General features: G+C 38.7%; 2 protein-coding genes across 9 annotated transcripts in view; one reads left to right on the forward strand and one right to left on the reverse strand.

Moving 5' to 3' along the window:
* The window catches only part of LOC126285328 (uncharacterized), a 152,369-nt gene extending 151,185 nt beyond the window's left edge, over positions 1-1,184 (forward strand). For 4 of the 6 annotated variants that reach the window (XM_049984639.1, XM_049984638.1, XM_049984640.1 and 1 more), the window contains one exon: positions 572-1,184. In XM_049984639.1, the coding sequence (XP_049840596.1) occupies positions 572-1,084 (513 nt within the window). In that variant the 3' untranslated portion in view covers positions 1,085-1,184. The remainder of the gene's footprint in view (positions 1-571) is intronic. The other 2 variants (XM_049984643.1, XM_049984642.1) reach the window with 1 other exon arrangement.
* Positions 1,185-13,927: 12,743 nt separating this feature from the next.
* LOC126285330 (microprocessor complex subunit DGCR8) overlaps positions 13,928-26,292 on the reverse strand; it is a 228,841-nt gene continuing 216,476 nt past the window's right edge. For all 3 annotated transcript variants that reach the window (XM_049984644.1, XM_049984645.1, XM_049984646.1), the window contains exon 13: positions 13,928-15,901. In XM_049984644.1, coding sequence (XP_049840601.1) covers positions 15,809-15,901 — 93 coding nt within the window. In that variant the 3' untranslated portion in view covers positions 13,928-15,808. The remainder of the gene's footprint in view (positions 15,902-26,292) is intronic.

Consider the following 26,292-nt stretch of genomic DNA (forward strand, 5'->3'; position numbering starts at 1 on the left):
GGCAGTGTTGGTTCTAAAAGTTCAGAATTTTTGTGTTCAAGGTATCTTTCAAATTTCGTGTTCACTAACAGGGTAGATAGCATACTCTGAATAACATTACCACCTCAATCTCATATAAGATTTTGGAATAGCTTCATTCATTTATTGGTAATACTATGGCAACTGCCAGCAATGCTTTACTTGAAGAAATACAGCCACAAGCCAATTTTTGTTTATGTCTATTTATGCCAAGACCCATTTTTTACTGGCGTAATATATTTATATTTTTGTCACTATAAGATTGTTATTGAATTTGTTTTGAACCTGTGGTTACCTTCTGTTCTGTAATTTGTGGCTTCATTTCCCACCTGTGGAAGATGTAAATGTATTATGTGACTTGAATTGAAGATGAGTGAAAGCCTGAGCTATATTGTTGTTGTCTAAAAACTTCACTAAAAGTTGCTGGCGTCTGTATTTCTTTAACTGATTCTATTCACAGCCACAAGGTTCAACCACTGTTACCATCAAGAAACTAATGCCTGTAGTACATTTCACTATTTATTCACTTGCATGATTTGTTTCTTTATTCTAGGATACGGCAGAATCATCAAAACCTAAGCACACCAGTAATGTTTGGTTGAAGAGCGCACAGATGCCAGTAGCTGACATTGATGTAGGTACTGCTATTTTGTGCCTTTGTGCGGCAGATCGCTCGGTCAACTCAACATTAGAATTATTGGACAGAAAATTCAGAATAATGCCGCAGTATCAGCAAATGGACAGAAAGCTTGGCAAATTTATTGCTATACAAAAACCAAATTATTACATTTTCCTTTTAATTGTTAGAGAGAGCAAAAGCAGTCCACTTTCGTTTAGAGCACTTGGAGACTGTATGCGGCAAGTCTGCAAGTTGATTGACAAGGACAGATACGAATATGTTGCTGTAGAAGCTTTTGATGATGATGATGATCCACTTCTATTTGAAAAAGTAATAACTGTAATAAAGACAGGACTCGATACAAAGTATCAAAAAGAGTTGTGGTTATGTTATCCTGCAACAGTTTCATCAAGAGTACCCAACACAAGGCCAAGCAGTGAAACATAATGCTCTTTCATATATTATAGTTCTTTGTAATGGTATTAAACAAGTGAATGTAAAATAAAAATGTAAGAATATTTTCATAAATGAATGTAATTGGTGTATATTTGTAATTTTATGATATTTAAAGTGTCAATAACTTGAACCTATGACATTTCTGCATCCCATTTACTTTTACAACAAGATATTTTACAGGAATGAATAGGTGTCAGACTGACAGTTGTTGCTATGAACACTTCTCCTCCCATCCAGAAAGAGGAGTGTTCATAGCACCAACCATAAACATCAAAAGCGACCAGGATTACTGTCATCAATGTGTAACTACTGCAACCTACATCCATTTGAACCTGCCCCACACTTCACACCATTACCATATTGGCGATCCCTTGATGCCTCAGGGTGTGTCATATGAACTGATACCTTCTTTTAATAAAGTTGTGCACTAAACTTTTCACCCAGTTTATTCAGTATCTTCTAAAGTTATTTTATATGCTTTTTAGCATTCTTCTGTAGCACCAAATTTCAAGAGCTTCTGTTCCTTTCTTGTGTGAACTGTTCATTGTTCACATTATATCTTTGTACAGATACCTTCAGGAAAGGTTTCATAACACTTGAGATTTACATAAAAGTAACAAGTTGCTCTTTTTCAGAAACACATGTCTTGCTAAATCTAAGTTAAATACTTGTAAAAAAAAAAGTTAAAACAATCTTGATCAGATATAAATGTTTATTAAAATAGTGACTGGTTTCAGTCTATTTTTAAGACTGTCTTCAGACCATTCACCTTTGGTGGCAGGTTGAGGTAGTGAACGGTATAATATAATAAAAATATATATAATTTAAAAAAAGTTAAGATATATGGAATTAATGAGATCAATTTTTTGGTGCTTGGACAAGCACAATAAGCTGGGCTATGCCTGTAAATGAGTTCATATTAGTTCTGCATGGATGAAATAATCTTTCTCTTGCTATATATTTATGCTTACCTACGTCCGATCGCTGTCTCCACCTATAAAATCTTGACCGTGTCCATGATATGGTAATCAGATCTTCGTGATAACTGAAGTACACAGGTGGGCGTCTTCAATTCTTCTCTATTACAGTACTGCTTGGAATAATAACACAATTTCTCACTAATGAAATATGAATGTATTATTAATTCTACACACATCAAAAGTACAGACTTTTCACTTATTCTCATAACCAAAATTGCTACTGCCGATTATGCTCTAAAATAACATCCGTCTACCTTCGTTCATTAACAGAGTGTGAGCCCTTCCGCTTGCCAAGAAACAGGAAAAATATCTTATGTTTTTTAACATTTGAAAATCAAAAATACATTATGGTAGGCGCAGGCTTTATGCTGGCTACCACTTCACCTTTTCTCTTTACCACTATTAAACGAAAACATAAAAGCAAGATGTGGAAAAGGTATGTCACAAATGCCCCCTTACTGTATCCTGTCGTACATTCCCCCCACCCCCCACCCCCCACCCCATATTCCACCCTCTCCTCATGGTATACTGTCGGAAATAAGTATCTTTATTTAGGGAGACAGTATACAGTAGCCGTATTTATGTTGGGTCTCATAATTTGGTCATTTTGTGCACCTCAATGGAGTTTTAATACCCTTATGCCACTACAAGTATACCTACAAATTCATACACATATATACATTCACATGTCTGCTTGTGTCTGTGTATGTATGGATGGATATGTGTGGGTGTGGGTGCGCGCGCGCAAGTATATACCTATCCTTTTTTCCCCCTAAGATAAGTCTTTCTGTTCCCGGGATTGGAATGACTCCTTACCCTCTCCCTTAAAACCCACATCCTTTCATCTTTCCTTTTCCTTCCCTCTTTCCTGATGAAGCAGCCGCCGGTTGCGAAAGCTCGAAATTCTGTGTGTGTGTTTGTGTGTTTTATTCATTGTGCCTATCTACCAGCGCTTTCCCACTTGGTAAGTATTGGAATCTTTGTTTTTAATATAAATACATTCACATATTAAAAACAAAGATTCCAAGACTTACCAAGCGGGAAAGCGCCAGCAGACAGGCACATGAACAAAACACACAAACACACACACAGAATTACGAGCTTTCGCAACTGGCAGTTGCTTCATCAGGAAAGAGGGAAAAATGAAAGGATGTGGGTTTTAAGGGAGAGGGTAAGGAGTCATTCCAATCCCGGGAGCGGAAAGACTTCCCTTAGGGGAAAAAAAGGACAGGTGTACACAAGCTTGTGTCTGTGTATGTGCGGATGGATATGTGTGTGTGTGTGTGTGTGTGTGTGTGTGTGTGTGTGTGTGCGAGTGTACACCTGTCCTTTTTTTCCCCTAAGGGAAGTCTTTCCGCTCCCGGGATTGGAATGACTCCTTACCCTCTCCCTTAAAACCCACATCCTTTCATTTTTCCCTCTCCTTCCCTCTTTCCTGACGAAGCAACTGCCAGTTGCGAAAGCTCATAATTCTGTGTGTGTGTTTGTGTGTTTTGTTCATGTGCCTGTCTGCCGGCGCTTTCCCGCTTGGTAAGTCTTGGAATCTTTGTTTTTAATATATTTTTCCCATGTGGAAGTTTCTTTCTATTTTATTTAAATACATTCACATATATTTATATTACATAATTGCATGTCCATGTTGTGCTTCTGTCTTAGTTTATTATTTATACTTACATTCGTTAAGCTGTGTGGTGTGAACAGAGAAAAAATTTTAAATTTCTTAAACGGCCCTTTCAAGCTGGTTTAAAAATTGTTTTTCTCACTTGCTTTTGGTTCATTGGCAATTCTGAGAATGTGTCCTTTCAACACATGCTATCTCATTGTTCGCTGTACATATAGCCTGAAGCAGCTCATTGTTCACCGCACTCACCACAGTGACGTCTGTGCCACATGAGCACCAGCACTGCCTGCACATTCACTGTAATGTCGCTCCAGGCTTATGAAGTCTTGTGTTGTATATGCCGTCCAGTCCGGAGACGGGTTACGACAGATTCGGCTCCAAAGCTCAACCCCAAGAACACCAAAACCTCATCTTGCACCTTGACAAAGTTTTCTGCCCGCGAAATTGAAGGTAGGCGCCAGACTGCAGGACTTGGCAGTATGTTCTGTTGTGCATTGCAGTTGGGCGGTCTTCACACATCATTTAGTGGTTATGTGGATAGCCTCTGATTTCTCCGTCGCACGTGCATCTCACCGCTGTATTCACTTCACTAGGCTGTAGTGTCTACTCTTATCAAAGCTCAGCCATTATTTTCACTGTTATCAAGCCTTACTATTTTTGTATCACTTCATTCCATCTTACGCAGTTATATATGTAAATCAGAAGGAATCTTCTATTTATTCTGAATATTTGCATTTTCTTTTCTTGTCTTGTAGGAGTGACCTTCTGCGCATTATTACCTTCACAACTACACATAGAAAGTACGTTCCAGCACTATTCACTACATGGAAAAAAGAGGATTTGCTAGGGTTTGCTTCAGAGATCAAGCTACTTCTACGATTGCTACTTGTAGTGTGTTGTTAGTGTACTTATTCTATCCTTGACATTTGATAAATCTTCATACTATGTACAATAATGACACGTGCTTGCTTGTGAGCGAGTATGGGGAATGTTTTATACCTTTACAATCCTGACTTCATCACTGCTTGTTAATCGTCGTAATATTTCACATTCACGTACACATATTTCAAGCCGTATATCTGCCTTATTGATGCAACGAAATATACGTGTTTACCTTCGTAACATGTGACGTAATTTTACTGTATTTTTGTCATGTAATTCCACTTATAATTCATTCCTGATAAAGATAAAGGTGCTTATGTTAAAGTACTGCTTTCACTTCTGCGTGTGTCTAGAACTCGGTGTAGAAAATATTGTTTCACTGCATTTTGTGTTCATGCCTCGCATGAATTGTATATCATATTTTCATTTATATTCACCTTATAGTTGCTGAAGCTGTAACAGTTAGTTGCTAAGGAAATATTTTTCATACCAAGTTGTTTTACATTCTGATGTATGTGTAGCAAATTACTGTGCTGTGATGTGTGTTGTACTGTGTACCCTTGTACTACTGACTTCACTGTCTCTTCTTTACTCTTCACTCCTTCAAGATGATCATTTTCACAATTAGTTACCATACATGCATCATCATACTTCGCCCTCGATTCTCTTATAATCATTCATACTGAGACTTAAAACTATATAATCTATTCTTTCTTACATCATCTTCGTGGTCCTTTCCTAGGTACCCCTGTAATATTCATATTCATTATTCATTAAAAATCTTCCACATAAATATCTATTTATACGCAGGTATTACCTCTGTGGTTTTGACACTAGCATCACCACCCTATTTATTTCTTCCCACAAATATAAATAAACTCATATTACTCTAATACACTTTCATTCTCTTCCTAGTTGCACTCCATGTATGATATGTCACCACAAACGTGGATTAACTAATTAATACCTCCAGTTGAATCTAAAATCTTTCACACTCTCTCTACTTTCAAGTATTATCCAGCAGTGAAATTTCAATTATTTCTCCATATCGCTTTTTCAACATACAGTACATACCTCAGTTTTTTGGTTAAGTTCATGTAATTACATTGTGCATGTATTGGTTGGTTTTCATATTTACTTAGCTCATTTCCCACGTGTTGCACCTAGAAGTGTGTCTACCAACAAGAAAGTACACTGCAAAATTACATCACATATGCTGAGGGGTATGCTGGCCTGCAATTTTATAACTTTAGATTTACTTCCCATCTCCGTTATGATCATACAGTTCCCTTCAGGTAGTGTGAGTACATTTACTTCTCACACTATCTCTTTAAACATGCCAGTTGACATCAGGCTTGTTGACATGCCAGTAACCAAAACAACTGGTACATACATGTTTCCCACCTTTACATTTATTTTTGCTTGAATTATTTCACTTACCTTGCGTGTTGTGTCTTTCTCTTCAGTAAACAAATCTGCTTTCATTTCTTCTTCCTTATCTATCGTACCTCAAAAGCAGATTACAGATATTCTGTATGTGTAAGTTTGTTTCAGTGTCTACTTCCTCTTTATTTCTTTTCATGTTAGTGTTTATATTGCTAATATTATTGCTGTGGCACACTGACAGTTCATTACCTTCTGCTTCTAGTCATGCTTGATTATTGTTATTTCTTGGGGGCAATAAAGCTATTGTTTCCTTTTCTGCCGTCACTTCTACTGTGTTCACCGTACGTTCGTGTGCTCACCAGTTCATGTCCCGGTTGTTTCAGTTTGACTGTACTGGCTGCCGGTTCTCTCTCCGATCCCTGTGTTCCATATTCCGATTCTGGTATTATGCATTTCCTTGTGGCCTAGTATCAAAGTTTTCTCTCGAATTTCTCCTGTCTCGGCCATTGCTGTACAGACGGGGTTGATATTTATTTTCGTACCTTCGGCCACCCTGTGGCTAATGTAAACCAATTGTACTGATTTCACCTGTGGCATGGCGGTGCATAAGGATGCCATTCATTCATACACACATGACCATTATAGTTTCCAAATTCATTGCCGTTACCATGGTTGCTCCTCCCATTTAGGTTGTGTTCATTACCATTACGATAATTAGATCTATTGAGTCGAGCACTGAGAGAAAATACTCGAGATCATATTCGGGAATGGTTACTAATTTTTCCCTAACATTTTCAGGCAACTTGTTCTTTAAGATTTTCAATACGTCGATATGAGATATCAGATTATTCCAGTAGCGGGTCCTGTTTAGATCTGTTTCAAAATAGTTCCCCCCCTCCCCCGCGAATTTTGGATGATATGATATTTGGTTAAATACCTCTTGTCTTAATCTCTCCTAGATAGCTGTTGATCAGTATTTATCTAAAAATGCATTCTCAAATTGATTATATGTCTCACAGAGTTCCAACATCTCTGTAGCCCACAGAAGGGCGTCGCCTTCTGTGTGTCCTACCAGATAGTTGATCTTTTGAGCTTCTGTCCAAGTCGTTGGCAGTAAATTCCTAAAGGCTCAGACAAACACTACCAGGTGCGTTCGCTTTGTTTCATTTGAAAATATAGGAAACATGTTGATGTTTTATTAAAATAATCCATTAACAATGCTGTCCAGCAGGACGAAACAGCATTTGCGTGCAGTGATAATGTATCTATCTCATAAAAGTTTTGCCCGATGCTCGCATCGGCATGCGGTCATGCGGCGCGGGTTGGACATTGTTGACTGCGCCACTGATTTTTCTCACCAGCAGATGGCTCTTTATAGCTCCGCTTGTGCTCCTGGTGGTGATATTATCATTGTTTGTTAACTATTTCGTCCGTTAATCTTTGTTCTACCTGTTTGATATCGTGTTCTACACGCTTTAAAATTTCTCCTTCCTTGTCCCCCATTACTTCGTTTACCGCTTCCACATAAGTATGCTGTTCGCGTACACATTTTTCCGCGAGCATTGTGTTTTAATCCTTTTTATTCCCCTTTTACTGTTTCGTAAACTTGCACAGTGTCTAAGTTGATTTTTTATGCTCTAACTTAAGTAATCCTATCTCCACTGTGATTTTCTCTACATTTTCTGGTAAGTCATCACAGAAAGAATGTAGCTTCGCTACTTCTGATTGTACATGATCTATGTTAACCTGTGTATTCTTTTGCATTACATGTAAACTATTCTGCATTTCTATGATTCCGGATATTTCCTGTCCATATATGCGTGTTATTGTTTCAGTTTTTTCTTCCACTATGCCTTTTAATTTCTCACTCATATCATGACCTGAAGTTTGTTACTCGTTCATTAATTTTCCTATCCACTTCCATGGAGATTTGCGAAATCTGCTATGCAATATTCGTATCCAGATTATTGAGTTCTGTGCGCAAATTTTTTACCTCTCCTGAAATGTGTGTCATGTTTCTATTTACCTTCCCTATCTCGGACTTTACTGTGGTCATGTCTGCTTTCATATTATTCATGTCTGTTTGTATTGTGTCTAAACTAACCATCTTTGAATTGGTTGTGTTCATGTCTGTTTGTATTGTTTCTAAACCTGACATTTTTTAATTTAATGTGTTCATGTCTGTAATCATTGCGTTCATGTCCATTTGTACTCCCGTTAAGGCTTGCGTATCTTCCATAGTCATTTCTGGCCTACACCTGTCAGTATCTGCGTCTGTGCTACACGTACTACTTTCATTTAAAATATTCCTTTGCCTTGAAGTGTCATTAATTTCGTCTACTGTAATCAACATATTGCTTATAATGAAATGTTCGATTCTGTCATGGTCGCCACTGTATAATAAAAAATTTTAAGATATGTGGAATTAATGAGATTAACTTTTTGGTGTTTGCACAAGCACTATAAGCTGGGCCATGCCTGTAAATGAGTTCATATTAGTTCTGGACAGATGAAGTAGTCTTTCTGTTGCTGTATATTTATATTTACCAGTTAATATAATGTGTATATTAACCACTATATTCAGATCCAGTGGTCATAGAGTCATTCAAAGTTTGCCTAAACTTGAAAGAATGGAAATGACATGATTGTGTGAAGGACTTATTTCAATAGTGGTACACCTCCAGTTTAGTTCATTTTGAAACACTGACACTTAAACATAACTCTGTGATTGAGATACCTGAAATATTCAAATCCTTTACTTGTTGCGTGGAATACCATTTGTTTTTGTGTGTATTGTTATTACAATTACATTTAACACCTTAAAAGATTACAAGATATATCGATCTGTACCACTACGGAAATAATGCCTTATATACACTGAAGCACCAAAGAAACTGGTATAGGCATGCATATTCAAACACAGACATATCTAAACAAGCAGAATAGGGTGCTGTGGTCGGCAATGCCTGTATAAGACAACTGTCTCGTGCAGTCGTTAGATTGGAAATAATGCCTTATATACACTGAAGCACCAAAGAAACTGGTATAGGCATGCATATTCAAACACAGGCATATCTAAACAAGCAGAATAGGGTGCTGTGGTCGGCAATGCCTGTATAAGACAACTGTCTCGTGCAGTCGTTAGATTGGTTGCTGCTGCTACAATGACAGGTTATCAGGACTAAAGTGAGTTTTAACATGGTATTATAGTTAGCACACAGCATCTCTGAGGTAGCAATAAAGTGGAGATTTACCCATATGCTTATTTCACAAGTGTACCGGGAATATCAGGAATCCGGTAACACATGAAATCTCTGACGTCACTGCGGCCGGAAAAAGAACCTGCAAGAAAGGGACCAACAACCACTGAAGAGAATTTTTCAACAAGGCATAAGTGCAAATTGCTGTAGATGTCATTGTTGGGCCATCAACAAGTGTCTGCATGCGAACTGTTCAACAGATCATCATTAATATGAGCTTTCAGGACCCACTTGGGTACTGTTGATGACTACACAGCACAAAGATTTACACCTCACCTGGGCCCGTCAACACCGACATTGGACTGTTGATGACTGGAAACATGTTGCCTGTTCAAACAAATCTTGTTTCAGATTGTATTAAGCACATAGACGTGTAGACAACCTCATAAATCCATGGACCCTGCATGTCTGCAGGGGATTGTTCAAGCTGGTAGAGCACTGTAATGGCTTGGGTCGTGTGCAGTTGAAGTGATATGGGACACCTGATATGTCTAGATATAACTCTTGACAGGTGACACATACGTAAGCATCCTGTCTGGTCACATGCATCCATTGATGTCCATTGCGCATTCCGATAGACTTGGGCAGTTCCAGCAGGACAATGTGACACCCTCCACATGCAGAATAGCTCCAGGAACTCATCTGCACCACTCATTGAGTGTAACGAGTTGCCCGCAAGTAGCTGCGTACGTGTCCGTAGACACAGCACCACCAGTGTACACTTTAAGTTTCGTCGTTTTGTGAGTGCTGTAGTCGTGTGTAAAATGAAAGTTTTGGCAGCTATAATAGTTGTGAAGAAGCTAATCTTGCCGCATGAAATAGTTGCACAAGATAAGAGATAAAAAATAAAGAAAAAAGTGTTTGGCTCCGTGACTGCATAAAAAAAAAGATGTCAGCTCTGCTGCTCACCGACCTTACTGAAAGATATTGTACTGAAAGACTAAATTTGTTTTAATCATTTGTACGACAATTTGTGAATGAGAAGCAATTCTGTGACTTTAAATAAATTAATATTGAGTAAAGAATTCAGACTTCCAGATTTCTGTACCTTTTCTCTTGTCAACTGTTTTCCTTAAAAAAGAATTGGCCAACTCGAACCATTGGATTGTAGCTTGTAGATGTGGGCTGTTCCTCAGCTAGACATTTTACTTGTTTTGTTTTTGGCATAATTATCTATCTTCTTGAAAACTGATTACACCATTAAACCCTTTGATGCCACAAATGACTTGACCACCTCCAATAAGAGAATGATAAAAGTGTTTGGGATCACTGGAATGAAATGCAACATAGATTTCAGATCTTCAGGTTTAGGTCTAGATACAAGGGTTGCCCAGAAATTAATGCACCACATTTTTTTCTCAGCCGAAAACAATGTTATGAATGCAAAATGTTACATATGTACTGTTTGAAGTCTTCTGAGTGAGTGTGCCAAGTTTCTGTCACTTCCGACCGGTAGCATAGCTGGAGGACAGTTGCAAAATGGTGGCTGTAGATAATGTACATCACAAGCAAAAAGCCGTCACTGAATTTCTCTCTGCAGAGAAAGAAATTATGCAGAATATTCACAAATGCTTGTGCAGAGTCTATGGAGTACCTGCTGTCGACAGAAGTACAGTTAGTCGCTGGGCTCAGAGGGTGAGGCCATCAGAAGGTGGTTCGACGGAGTTCCACGATTTGCAGCAATTGGGAAGACCATCCACAGCTGTCACACCTGACCTAGCCCCCTTGGACTTCCACTTGTTTGGGTCATTAAAGGATGCCATTCATTGAAGACATTTTGAAGACGATGAGGAGGTGATTCACACAATGAAGCACTGGCTATGCCACCAGGACAAGGATTGGTACTGACAGGCATACACATCTTTGTTTTGCGCTGGAGGAAGGCCATAGAACGAGACGGAGATTATATGGAAATTAAGATAAAACACCATTCTATCATGTGTGTAATTCTCATTATGTTCAATAAAGAATTGTCAAAGAAAATGAATGTGGTGCATTACTTAATGGGTGACCTCATAGATGACTTTCCCTTGAGACCATAGTGGTTCAACATTGTCGGCTTTTATGTACAGCTTGAATGGATCTTGCTTTTTCAACATTACTTCATGTATTTGTAACAAATTAATTTTTTTTCTTGTGGTATCGGCCTTATGATTCACAATGCGATTCTCCATTTTAGAATGTCCAACAAAATCGCTTGTCTCCATTAAAGTTGGATCAAGAGGATTTTTTTTTTTTACAGGTTTCCATAACATTTAGGTACTAATTTGGAAGATAAATGCATTTGTGAATTTTTGAAGCTCATTCAACATCACTGAAATCCGCATCATTTGGCAGAAATGTGTGCCCAGGTGTGAGTTATCTCAGAGAAACTGAAGTAAGAGATGGGCAAGTTTCCCTTATAGCCTTCAACATCAACGGTATTTTGGTTTTGGCCACTGCAAGATTCTACCCACAAAATGAACTCTGTAATGCTTTCTTCACATTGTTCTCAATATACTACTTGAGACATGAACCTGCTTCTTGGACACCTTGAATAGTGGTAGCTTTGACCCAAACAAAGCAAAACCTTTTTCCTGTTTTGCCAGAGTAAACTCTATATTTATACACCCATAACTGTTTTTTACAGAATGTAATGTTGGTTGGGATTCTTGGTAACAGCAACGTCTTCTCAAGACCAGATGTGGTCATTTCAAGTCCTTCACCCTCTTTTGGTCCTTTGCATATTTTGTTTCATCTTAAGTGATTTTTATGTTCTAAATTCAGTGCTTCTTTTTATATTTTATCGTCCTCTGACTACGTTTTGTATGGAGTGAATCGCAACTGTTAGCAAGTATCCTTTCTCAGTGCTTGCATTTTTATGTTGAAGTACTTGTAGAACATGGCTTTATACTTTGACATGCTTACTGGATTGTTATTTCTAACTTTTAGTGTTCACACATAAGTCCCATTGTTAAGTGGGTTTCAAAATATTCCTTATGATTTAAATTTCAACAGAAATGTGATTTGTATCTAGGAGTTTTATTTTTTTGGTTTATCGCTTACTGAATACACTCATCATCAACTTTATTATGACCACTTTTCCATCTTCCTTTGCCAGAAATATTAGTAGAGGTAACCTTTAGTAGTGCTGTGTTTACTTTTTGAGAAGAAATGTGAAATGTCTGCACAAAAATATCACAACAAACCTCTGAACTGTTGAGAATTTACTTCTTTCAGGCAGTGCATTTTTTCCATTTAATTGGCTCCTGGTGTATCATAGAAGTAATAAACACAGTCTTAGTTTCTGTTGTAGTTCATTGTCGTCCTCAAAATCTGTACGTCATGTTTCGTTGTTCACAGCATCTGGACATTGTTTACACATTTGCAGGCAAAGAATCTAAGTTCCTTTGACAGCTTCAAAACATGCCTAGCACAGCAGTAATCTTCATTTCTGTTCCTTTTTAATTTCCTTATTTTTGCATTTTGCTCAGGATACCTTTTTTTAACCCTTTTTTGCCTATTTCATTTCTGGTATATACACATTGTCACTGGAAACCATATTTCTATCTACTACTGAAAAAATATATATAATTCCATATATTTTACCAAAATCATAGTAATGTAATAATGTCTGTATTTATATGTAGTGCACTGTATAAAGTTTAACTGATTAAGGTGGAGGGGAGGGGAGGTGAATGGTAGTGACAGGCTGCGAGGTCCAGTGCTGACACTGTTAGCAGTTACAAAGAACTTTATTGACCATGATTGATACAATGCATAGTGAAGCATGCATGTGTCTCTTCATTATTCCTTGCTGGGACTGTTGTAAGGGCAGCAGCTTCTGCCTGGTACTGCTGCTGAGCTGGTACCTTGTGCTGCTGAGGCCAGCAACCTCTGTCGGCCACAGATGTTGATGTTGTGCTGCAATGGTGGCATGTGGACGTAGTGGTGGCATGTGGAGTTTGCTGTACATGGGACTCGACTTACTGTCTGTCTACTTACCATTCAAAAGAGAAAATTAAACTTTTTGTTCATTTACTTTGTCTCAATTTTTTTTAACAAATTGTGTGTAGACAGAAAAAATATTTGTAGGAAAGACAGAGGAGGTCACAACAGAAAGCAATACTAAATTTACCAGAGTTGACAAAAATTCAATATTATTAAGAAACATAGAGGGCACTGCAACATAGAAAAGAATAAAAGGAAAGAAGATTGGAGGTTAATGTACTGTCAACAATGAGAGCAGTACAGAGCACAAACTTGGATTAGGTTAGGATGGGGAAGGAAACTGGCCATACTCTCACAAAGAAACAACCATGGTATATGCCTTAGCTGATTAGAGAAATCATGGAAATCTAAATCTGGATGGGCAGACAAGGATTTGACTTTCCTCCCCCTGAATGTGAGTCCAGTGTGCTTAACTACTGAACCACCTCGCTTGGTTAGAAAAGGATAGCTGTGGCAACAAGACATGGCCTTTATGTGGTGGTGGTGGTCGTGGTTTCGGTTGTGGTGTTGGTGATAGCAATGCAAGAAAAATATTCATGACTGTCTTATTCTCAGAGCTTAGTCACTGGAAGTTAGAATATATAATGGAAAATATAACTGCAAGCAGCCCACTTAGGCATAATGTAAATAATAGCAATACTGAAAATTAATTAATTAATATCAAACAGGTACTGCATAGTTTTAAGGCATTCTAAAAATTCAGTGAACAAAATACTCTTGGAATAAATTTCATTGTGTATTTTCCCAAAGCAGCAGATACATAGGGACTGATACAAAAATTGAAATACTTCGTAAAATATTTCTTGGTACAGTGTTTTTACATTTCTGTAATGTAAGTCTAACTTTGAGGCTACTTTACTTACAGTAACATTTGCTGGAATAGGATATATAACACTAACCATTCGTAATACTCTAAAATAAATGCACACAATGACACTAATAATTTAACATACAATCTTAATCACACTGTACACCATAAACAAACCTTTTGGCAATGATTAAATAAATAATGAAAGTAACATAAACACAGTTACATAAAATCAATGCTCACTTCGTTGTGAGCAGCTACTCAACCATTCTAGATATGAATATGTATATCGTATAGTTGTAAAAAATTGATACACTGAAGTGTCACAAAAAAATTACTAACTTCATTATGCATTACATAACACTTGTTACTATTATGTAAGGTGTGATTATGTTGTCATTACCTGCAACTGTAAACTGGATTCTGTTGGTTTAAAAACACAATGATATTGTATGGAATTTTTGTTACTGTAATAAATGATTATATTGTGCAACAAGATAGTTAGTTTAACTAATTCTAAATAAGAACAACTAAACTGAAGAACAGTTATAAAAACGTGAAAGTTTTCATAGCACCACACTTTCACTGAAACTGATATAATGATACCACCACAAATCTATAAAAATTAATGTACAAAATATATAAGTTACAGTTAGTTCTGATGTATTTGAAGGTCTTCTTTTACTTTTGCATTATAAATAATTGTCCAGTCAACATGTATATATTACAATCTTGTAATTATTAAACATTTTAATTTAGGAAATCCTGAGCATTAATGTTGAAAGATCTTACAAAATTATGTGATTCACTTCAAGTCATATTTAATGTGAAACAACCAATCACCTACTTCCACTACTTACTCTTCTCCAAACACAGTTCATTACACTCAAACCACATTACAAGTAAAATTGTCATCATCATTCACTTTACATAATTTGCAGAAAAATACATACAAAAACCTATGTTTCCTTATGACTAGAAAAGTAATAATATACAAATCATACTAGTAATGTCCATTAAAATAAAACATTGGCCAGCATGTTTTGATGAAATAGTTGGTTCTAAAATAAAAATTCTTTCTCATACCAAAATAGTAACTTAAAACTTTTTAGAGAACTGCTAAATGAAACAAGTGTTGTTAATTTCTTTCACCCTTTGACCTGTAACTACTGAGACAAGGATACACAGCAATAATTTTCACATCGGCAACAATAAAAATTTATAAGACCTGATTCTAATTTTGGACTCTACATGTGGCATTTGAAGAAGACATTAATTTTTAAAATAAAAATAACGTTTTCTTTAAATCATACATAAAATATTTGCATTAAAGATAATAAATATTAAAGAATTGGTGATAACATTTGCAAAAACAGAGGTGTGCTGGGTCTTGGGCACTTGAATTACAGAAATCTCTTGCAGAATCTAAAGAGGTGGAGGAGGAAAAACAAGAATGTTTAAGAAGATGATACAATACACACAAACCTACACATGTTAAACATGGTAATAGCAGTAGTGGAATTTAACAAGTGTATAAGCTTCTCTATTGCATTTTACTTTTCTTAATGTTAATGTGGAATTATGAACAACTTATTTTGCTGCCGTCTCATTTTACTTTTCTGCTGAAAAAGAGGAAACTCCACTTTGCGAAGACTCAAGTTTCAGAACTTTCTTTTAAGTGGTGGCACCAGCTCAGTAATTTCAGTAAGTTTAACTTTTTGTCTATTATTCGCTAGTGTATGGATAACCACAGTCATTACAGTTTGTTTGGGTGAGAGCTGATGAAGGTCAGAGGTCAACACTGTTCAAATCAACTCCAGAGGATGAAGGTAAATCCACATCATCAGGGGGAATAAATTTTCCAATTGGCTGAATGGAAGCCTGAAAAAAAAAGTGCTGAATAAATACAACATGCAAAACACTAAATGGTAGAAAAGTAATTGTTGGATACATAAAACATATAAAATGTATGTAATGACGATGATGGAAATTCAAAGGTGGAACTAATATACATAAGTGAAGATCACTCACTTGCAGATAAAAAGGGACACTTGAAGGTCATATAAGCTCATTAGCTTTCGAATTTCAGCACTTCTAGTTTTAGTATAGTATAGTATAGTATAGTACAGCACAGTACACAAAACACACATACACATCACAAAATTCAAATGCTACCTTTCAAGACAATTGTGACTGCTGTAGTACACCGAAGGGGAGAGGATGAAAAAAAATTGTGTGTCATAAACAAAAGTTGCTAGATGTGTTCCTACATCTGAAAGATGATGTCCTTTCAAATTAGCATCAGTCACATAAGAGTGGTGCTAGGAGAATGTAAATGTGGGTTGCTATAAATACATGCTGTAGTCATCATGGGCATTAGTTACCTTAGATTGGACATGGTGAGTTGTAGTCAGTCAAGAATACCTTTAAGGTGACAAAGACATCATTATCAACACCTCATTGAGTTTTAAGGAGATCACATAACAAGGCTACAACAAGGTGGATGTTTCTTCTACAATACTGGAGAAAGACTTGGCAGGAATGTAGCCACTGTACACAACTGCTGGCAGCGGTGGTCACCAGAATGTATAGTCGCCAGAAGACTGGCTCTTGCCGGCCATGTGGCACTACTGTGAGGGAAGACCTTCAAATTCGGTATATGTGTGGTGTCACCGCCAGACATCACACTTGCTAGGTGGTAGCCTTTAAATTGGCCGCGGTCTGATAGTATGTGTCGGACCCGCATGTCGCCACTATCAGTGATTGCAGACCGAGCACCGCCACACGGCAGGTCTAGAGAGACTTCCTAGCACTCACCCAGTTGCACAGCCGACTTTGCTAGTGATGGTTCACTGACTTCTACGCTCTCAATTGCCAGGAAGATAGTTTAGCACAGCCTTCAGCTATGTCATTTGCTATGACCTAGCAAGGCGACGTTATCAGTTACTATTGATATTGTGAAGTATGTACCGTCAAATCCAACATTCATCATTAATGGATTAAAGTTAAGTATTCCACCAGCTACGTCCGTTTTTCTAAAGTCTAATTTCCTTGTCCTGTTCCAGACCTCACACCAGCCTGCATGAGCTAAAACGCGTGCCTTTCGGCCTCCTCTAGTAACACGGTGTTGGCTCTCCTGCCAACCACAAAAATATGTCTCTGGTGCATCGGACTGCATCTACTGCAGCAATTTGAGCAGCATTAGGCACCACAGTGACACAATGAACTGTTACAAATTAGTTACTTCAAGGCAGCTTTGAGCCATACACCCTGTAGTGTGCATTCACTGATCCCAAAGGGCCACCTTATGCAACTTCAGTGCTGTCGAGCAAGAGCTCATTGGAGGTCCATGTGGAGGTCTGTTGTGTTTTCTGATGGAAGCTGGTTCTGCCTAGGTCCCAATGATCGCCATGTGTTGGTTAGGAGGAGGCCAAGTGAGGACCTGCAACCAATCTGTCTCCTTGCTAGACACCCTGGACCTACACCTGGAGTTACGATCTGCGGGTGTGGCTTCATATGACAGCAGCACCACTCTCGTGGTTATCCCACGTACCCTGACTGCAAATTAGTAGATCAGTCTGGTGATTCAACCTTTGCACTGCCATTTATGAACTGCATTCCAGGGGATAACACTTGCCCACATATTGCTGTTGTAACCTAACCCACTCTACATTGTGGCAACATGTTCCTTTGGTCTGCTTGATATCACCAGATTTGTCTCCAATCAAGCACATATGGGACATCATCAGACAACAACTCCAGCACTAACGGTCCTTGTACTGACTGACCAAGTGCAACAGACATGGAACTCCATCCCACACACAGACATCTGGCACCTGTACAACACAATGTATGCATGTTTGCATGCTTCCATTCACAATTTTGGCAATTATATTGGTTATTAGTGTGCTAATATTTCACATTTGTAATGGTTTATCAAGCATTTGCATTAACCTGTGATACTGCAATATTAATAACTGGAATATGTTACCTAGCCAAATGGATTCCTGAAATGTCATTACTCTACATTAATTATTTTTTTGTCATTGCGAATTTTTTTTTTCCATCAGTGTATGATTTACAGAGCACTTAGGCTATGGAGGGAAGTGAGGGTGCAGGGAAAAGAGGGTATGTGGCAGCTGGGAGGAGGTACAGTATGAAGCAAATGGGACTGTTACCAAAGTATTTGGGTGTGGGGATGGAGCAGACAGGTGCCATTCATTGGCTGTTATATAGGAAACAACAAGAGTTTGCCAAACAGATTTTGTGAAATGCTGTTTGTTGTATTCATCCATAACAAAAAAAATGGCTCTGAGCACTATGCGACTTAACTTCTGAGGTCATCAGTCACCTAGAACTTAGAACTAAGGACATCACACACATCCATGCCCAAGGCAGGATTCGAACCTGCGACCGTAGCGGTCGCTCGGCTCCAGACTGTAGCACCTAGAACTGCACGGCCACTCCGACCGGCCATCCATAACAGGTAGATGTCTGCAGATAAAGGTACCCAGATTGACACCTTGTTTCCTGAGTTTCAGAAGGCATTGAATACAATTCCATACTGTTGCTTAGTGAACAAAGTAAGAGCTTATCAAATATTAGATCAGCTTTGTTACGGGATTCAAGACTTCCTAGCAGACAAAATACAACATGTGGTTCTTAATGGGTTGAAACTGGTAGAAGTAAATCAACTTCTTGGGGTAGCATAAAGGAGTGTTATGAAACTGGCACTCTTCGCAATTTATATAAACAATCCTATGCATAACATTGTAAGCTCCTTGAGGCTGTTCACTGATGATGCTGTTGTCAACATGGAAGTTGCAATATGATAAGACTATAGCAAAATGCAGGTAGGATTTGCGGTTTTGACAATTGATGGAGGAACTGGCAATCAATACTCAACATAAACAAACATAAAATTTTGCACTTGAAAGGGCAGAAAGGTTCACAGTTTTAATTAAACTTTTGCCAATGTCACAGTAACAACCATAAGACATGTAGTCCAGAACAATTAAAGCAGTTGTAGGAAAAACAGATGCAAGGCTGAGATTCACTGAAAGACTCTTAAAGAAATGTAATTTACTTACAAAACTTATTTACAAACATTTGTTTGGCTGATAATTGTGTATTGCTTGCCCGTGTTGAACACTTACCATGTAAGATTAATAGAAGAGAGAATTAGATCCAAAGAAAAGCAGGTTATTTTGTAATGGGTTAATTTAATACATGTGAGGTGATCATATAAGGAGGTGATCATTAAACTCCAGTGGCAGACATTATAAGAGAAGCACTGTACATTACGGAGAGATTTAGTGTTGAAATTCTGAGTGTATATATTCCAGAAAGAGGTATGCCACATGTTGACTCTCCCACAAACACTATATGATCAAAAGTACCTGGACTTCTATTAGTGGACATTAATATGGGATGTGTCCATCCTTCACTTCCATGACGACTTGAACTCCTCAGGATGCTTACAATGAGGTGTCTGAATGTCTGTGGAGGAATGGCAGCCCATTCTTACACAAGAGCAGAAATCTGAGTGATACTGGCCACTGGGGTCCATAGCAAAGTCCACAGTCTAGTTCACCTCAAAAGTGTTCCACAGTGTTCAGGATTGGACTCGCAGGAAGGTCAGTCTATTTCATGGATGGTACTGTTTGTAATCCATTGCCTAACAGATGCTATTTTCTGACAGCATACATTTTCTTGTTGAAACAATCATCTCTTAACTGTTCCTCTATTGTTATGCAGTTCATAACGCTGCAAAATTCTGCATTTAGCATTTTATTAAGTGCAGTTAGGGGACCACGCCTTAAAAATGAAAACAACCTTCACACCTTAACACCACACCCTCTAGCTTCCAAATCACTCTTTTCTAGTAAAAAACTGTCCAAGGGAATCACTCTTTACATCATCTCAAGTATCACAACAGAAATGTGTGGCTTATGAGGAGCTGCTCTTTTATTGAACCCGATTCTTTTTAACTCCCTACACATAGTCATTATGTTAGCTGAGCTGCCGGTAGCTCTTTGGAACTCACGAGGGATTCCTTCCAATGATTTCATGCCATTTTTTACAACCAGCCTCTACAATGTTTGACAGCCCCTGTCCCAAAGTAAATGAGGTCTGCATGGTCTTGTTTTAGTGTGCTTGTTCTTTTGCACTTTCACTTCGCACTTGTTTCACCAAAAGTTTACTCAAACAGGGGAAAAAGGTCCCTGAGGGATTTGTTATTCAGGTGACATCCAATGCCTAGTCCATGTTTGAAGTTTCGTAGCTCTTGTGACTGGTGCATTCTGCTACTACTACTGCTTCTGTACTGGTAATACATTGTGCCTCCTTTTATATCGGTATGTCTGCTTCTCATGTCATTTAGTGGTCAATTCTGCATTACATAACGATGTCCAGATACTTTTGACCAGATAGTGTACCTCAAGAAATGATCACAATAAGTAAAAAAGAGAAATCAGAGCTCATACAGAGGTTTGAGTCCATGGTTAGCTATAGTTTGGTGGCAGCCTTTCATGCATGTAGACAGTGGGTTAGTTGTCAGACGCGTAGAGAACGCTACACAGTAGCTGTGATACAGCTGGTAGATGACATGGCTACTGACTCATATGGAGCAAACTCTGATCAGGTATGACATGCTTGTGAAAGTAATGCAGTGATAGATTGCAGTTGGGTGTATGGGACTGGTTTTACATTTTTTCCATCCACATGTGTAGGCAGCAGAATACCACTTTGGAAGGGGAAGAAAAAACCTTAGGACACAACGAGAAGCTGGTGAATCCCTAGCAAAGGATATAGAGAAGTTTCTTAAGCCGTAGGTGATTTTGAGAGATGAAAGGAGAAATGGTGTATGGAAACACGAGAGTTTAATTGCGGAAAGAGCCATTAGAAGGAGAATCCTTGACAGCATGGCATAAAAACTAGCACACGTACTTCACATGAACATTGCAGGTGATGGCAAAGTTCAGTAGAGATGTAAAGATAAGGTCACTAACATAAACTGAGACACTCAATTTCAAATTAAATACATAATCTCCACCACACACACACACACACACTTTCTACCCGTAATTACCTTTGGATACGTTTGTTGTTGGCAGGCAGCTTCCTATTCTGATATTTACAAACAGACAGTCTTCCACAATGATTCTGGCACTTTAAGACAAATAGAACAATATAAGAGACATAGGCATGAACCATGAACCATAGACCTTGCCGTTGGTGGGGAGGCTCGCGTGCCTCAGCGATCCAGATAGCTGTACCGTAGGTGCAACCACAACGGAGGGGTATCTGTTGAGAGGCGAGACAAACGTATGGTTCCTGAAGAGGGGCAAGAGCCTTTTCAGTAGTTGCAGGGGCAACAGTCTGGACAATTGACTTATCTGGCCTTGTAACACAAACCAAAACGGCCTTGCTGTGATGGTACAGCGAACAGCTGAAAGCAAGGGAAACTACGGCCATAATTTTTCCCGAGGGCATGCAACTTTACTGTATGGATAAATGACGATGGCGTCCTCTTGGGTAAAATATTCCGGAGGTAAAATAGTCCCCCATTTGGATCTCCGGGCGGGGACTACTCAAGAGGAATTCGTTATCAGGAGAAAGAAAACTGGCGTTCTACGGATTGGAGCATGGAATGTCATACCCTTAATCGGGCAGGTAGGTTAGAAAATTTAAAAAGGGAAATGGATAGGTTAAAATTGGATATAGTGGGAATTAGTGAAGTTCGGTGGCAGGAGGTACAAGACTTTTGGTCAGGTGAATACAGCGTTATAAATACAAAATCAAATGGGGGTAATGCAGGAATAGGTTTAATAATGAATAAAACAATAGGAATGCGGGTAAGCTACTACAAACAGCACAGCGAACGCATTGTTGTGGCCAATATAGACTTGGGCAATTCCACCAGAATGTCCAGAATTACAGAGTGACTTCAGGGACACTACTGAGTTTAAACACTTTCGATGGCCATCTCACTCCCCAGACATGAACATTATTAAGCATATGTGGGATGCCCTGAAATTTGCTGTTCAGAAAAGATCTCCGCCCCCTCGTATTCTTATGGATTTATGGACAGCCCTGCAGGATTCATGGTATCAGTTCCCTCCAGCAGAACTTCACACATTAGTCAATCCCATCCCACACTGTGTAGTGGCACTTTAGCATGCTTGTGGGGGCGCTACATGGTATTAGGCAGGTGTATCAGTTTCTTTGGCTCTACAGTGTAAAATACACCAACGCCACTGAATAACTAGAGGCTAAATACAGTTTGTGGCAGAGATCAATGGAGTTCCAAGAGGACTACATGATGGCAGTGGCAATAATTAAGACAAGTATTTGTGGACCTACAGCTAATGCTGCATTTAAGAAACTCCTCGTAGCACACATTCAGATTAGTGAAGAGGATTTATTTTGTCTTTTTGGCCATTGACTTGCTTATTATATGTTTCAGATATTCCCTTCTAGTTTCACTGTCAATTTCCCTTGTTAGTGGGCTTTTTTGTTTCAAACACAACCCATCAGTTAGTTTTCATTACAGCAAAGTGGGCTACTATTCACACCAACCAGATTAGGTCACTGCTTCAGGCACTCTCTTGCACCAGACATGATATAATGAGAATTTCTTTCAATTTAATTGGGTTTATTTTATTGGTCCAGTTTTAGGCCCAATGCACAGAAAAATGGCATGCCACAGACAATGTGGGAATGCAAGACTGTTTCAAGTCACTCTTTTGTTAACAAATGGAACAAGACATGCAGAGGTGGCGTGGCAGTGACGCATCCCTTCGCTGTTTGCACCACATCAATTAGGAGCCACAAAAGGCCCTCCAAAGTGACGCAAAGTGGAGATGTCCAGGTGATCCACTGCTGTTTCCATTCTTAGTCAAATGTGGTGCCATACAGTTTGACAGATAATGAGACTGAAATTAATGATAAATACCACTTGAGAGAATTTGTAAATGTCAGACCTAGCTGAAGCATACAATAGATTTATCTGATAAATCATTTCTTATCAGAAACATTTTACTTCAGCACTTGTCATAAGTGAAGCACCTAAACCATCATCTGGAACATTGTTGTAAATAAATTTTTATTCATATGTGTGTGTAGTGAAAGCAACAGCTATTCTGAAAGGAAATTGGGAACATTAAAGGAAGTGAGTGAAGAGACGTTCTTTAGTACATGTTGAAGACGGCTTTTGTGGTCATAAATAACATCTACATCTGTACTACTATGCAATTCACATCAAGTGTGTTCACACTATTTCTCTGATGTTCCACTCTAAAAACGTGTGGGGGGGGGGGGGGGTAATGAACACACGAATCTTTTCGTATGAGCTTTGATTCCTCTTATTTTATTATGATGATAATTTCTCCCTATGTAAGTTGGTGTCAATAAAATATTTTCACATTATGAGAAGAAAGTTGGTGACTGAAAGTTCATAAAAAGATCTCTTTGTAATGAAAACTACTTTTGTTTCAATGATTACCACCCTAACTCTCTTGTAATATCTGTAACACTCACTCTTCTATTTCATGGTATACAAAACATGCCACACCTCTTTGCACATTTTTGATGTCCTCTGTCTATCCTATTTAGTAAGGATCTCATACTGCACGGCAATACTCTAGCAGAGGAAAGACAAGCATAATATAGCCAGTCTCTTTAGTAGACCTGTTACATCTTTTGAGTGTTGTGACAGTGAAACATAGTCTTTGGTTCACCAACCCCACAACATTTACTATATGATGATTACAATTTAATTTAACTTGTCCATAACATTCCTCTGCAATTTCTCAGTCAGTCAGTCTTCCAATGGCACGCACAATTTCGCTGACATTCCCGACATGAGTGTCGTCCGTAGGTGTCGAAGACCATTCTGAATGAGGGTCATCTTTAACCTCCGTCCAGCCATTTTTAACTTTGTGAACATTTCGCACAAAATTTAATGCAGACACATTGCTCCTCTAACTCTGCCATCTCAAAATTCACACAGTATTATTCTCTGTGCAACACAATGTTATACTCAATACAGCACTGAACAATAACAGACACAGAACACTGAAACTTCCAGCAGTTAAACATTAACTGCCTGACAAAAAAGTGCTGCGCCCAGAAGGTGAAGAGGAAATGAAATGAAACATCATGAATTGAGAATATATGTGTGATTATTTTATTGATTACTAAATTGAATCAAATTTGCAAAGAACTTGGCAGTATGAGCCTGCTTATCAGAATGATGCTGTATCCCTTCTGGCCTGTACGTGTGCAGCAATTCAGTTGTTGTATCCCCTCCTGAGGCAAGCAGGCCCACAACTGTTGTAACTGGTCCTTGATTTTTTGGGTAGTGCCCCTGGGAACCAAACTGACATCCAAGCTGGTCATACACATTCTGTGCGGAATATGTCAGGAGATCTTGATGGTCAATGTTACAGACAGTTCATTGGAAACGTGTGCCCACATGAAGATGATCACTGTCCTATTGCATGAGAGGTAACGTGTGGGAGAAGGATGTCTGTGAAATTCTATTGTGCCATCATAGATCACTATCAGCTGTGCTCAAATAATACCAGAGAACTATTCACATTGTGACACCACGAGTAACATTGCTGTGCTCTCCAAAACGATGGAAGAATGGGATCTCCTGGCAGGTCACTGCCATAGTTACAAACAATGGTCACCTGAGGTAGTGCATTTCCACGATTCATCATTGATCACAATACACTGCCATTCATCAGCAGTTTATGCTTCCCAGTCATAGAATCACTCCAAACGCAGCCATTTGTGTAATGATGTTAACGGGGGCCTATGCAAGGGATGGTAATTCCCTAATCTGGTTGACAGAGACTATCAGAGGCTCTGAAGGAACGTGTGGAGTGACACAGTATGTTGTAGGGAGTTATCACATGGTTAGTGCACAATATGGTGGCCAGATGTGGTTGACCATAACCTTGACCACTCATTCCCATGCAGTCCAAAATCTGGCCAGTGTCATATCTGAATGTCTCACAAATCTCGATATTGAATGATTCAGCCTGCCAGCCAAAACGAGGCCCATAGAAAGGCCTCTTTCACACTGTTATGTGCTGATAATGCTCTCTCACATGATTATGTGGCATTTCCATGTCCTTAAATGTGATCATTCAGCATATAACATTGTTCATGCCTCTTACATACTCTACCAGACCTGGTAACAACACTAACCACGAACAACACTAATGCACTCTGGCGGTTGTTCAGAGGACATCAACTCTAATAATACATTTATGTACAGGCTAATGGTGCAAACATGCACAAAATTATGTTGACACCCGATGATGTCTTCTGGGTGCTTCACTATTTTCGTCAGTAAACCTGAGTTTCTTGAACTGTGACCAATTTTGAGTTTTGACCACATTTGTGTTTCCAGTATGATGTGAGCTATGTCACTTTTTAGGAGTGTTTCAAACTATGGCACTTTTATGTGCATATTACAGCAGTTGATCACTAGGATTTTAGTAGTTTCGTCTATGGAAAAGGGGGCAGGACATTTCTTTGGATTTTAACTACTATTTTGGGTTTACTTGTAACAACCGTTATCTGGACTGCATGGGTAGTCACTTAATGTAAAACAATAAACAAAAAATTAAAAATATAAAACAAAATAAAACTTGTGAGCATTCCACACACAAGGCCGAGCAGCAGCCTCTGATGTGAAGTGTACCCCCTTTTAGGCACACTACAGGCCTCAACGCTAGAGCACAAATCAAGAGGTCACACACCAGTTTGGCATAAAACTTTTGGAGTCTCTGGTCCAGGCCTTCAACTATGTTCAGAACCAGGAGCCATAATCAGTTCTGGGAACAGCTCTGCAGATTGTGAGCTTTGGTGAAATTCCACAAGCAAGCTGGTCTTTATCAGCCTTCTTTGTCAGTAGCTGAAATGACATATATAACCTCAGAGCCTACACAACAGGTATCTGTTCCAGCATGTGCCACAAACTGCAGGTGGTTGCACTCTGTTTCCTCAATAGCAGGTGGAACAGCCTCATCAAAATGTTCAATGAGGCCTCACCAAACACACACTAAGTGCTGATCCTTCAAATTCCTTGCTGGCATTTCTCTTAGGAGCATCATTATTCATCATAGATTCAACCTGCCAGCGATTAACACATCTTTCCTGTTTTGAGTTTTCCTCCTTTAGACATAGGGCACAGCAGTCTTTCCAATAGTTAAAGTGTCTCTCACTGGCTCAGTTTCAGTGTAAGAAATGTCTCG

This window comes from Schistocerca gregaria, chromosome 8 (genome assembly GCF_023897955.1).
Source record: "Schistocerca gregaria isolate iqSchGreg1 chromosome 8, iqSchGreg1.2, whole genome shotgun sequence".
NCBI classification, from domain to species: domain Eukaryota; kingdom Metazoa; phylum Arthropoda; class Insecta; order Orthoptera; family Acrididae; genus Schistocerca; species Schistocerca gregaria.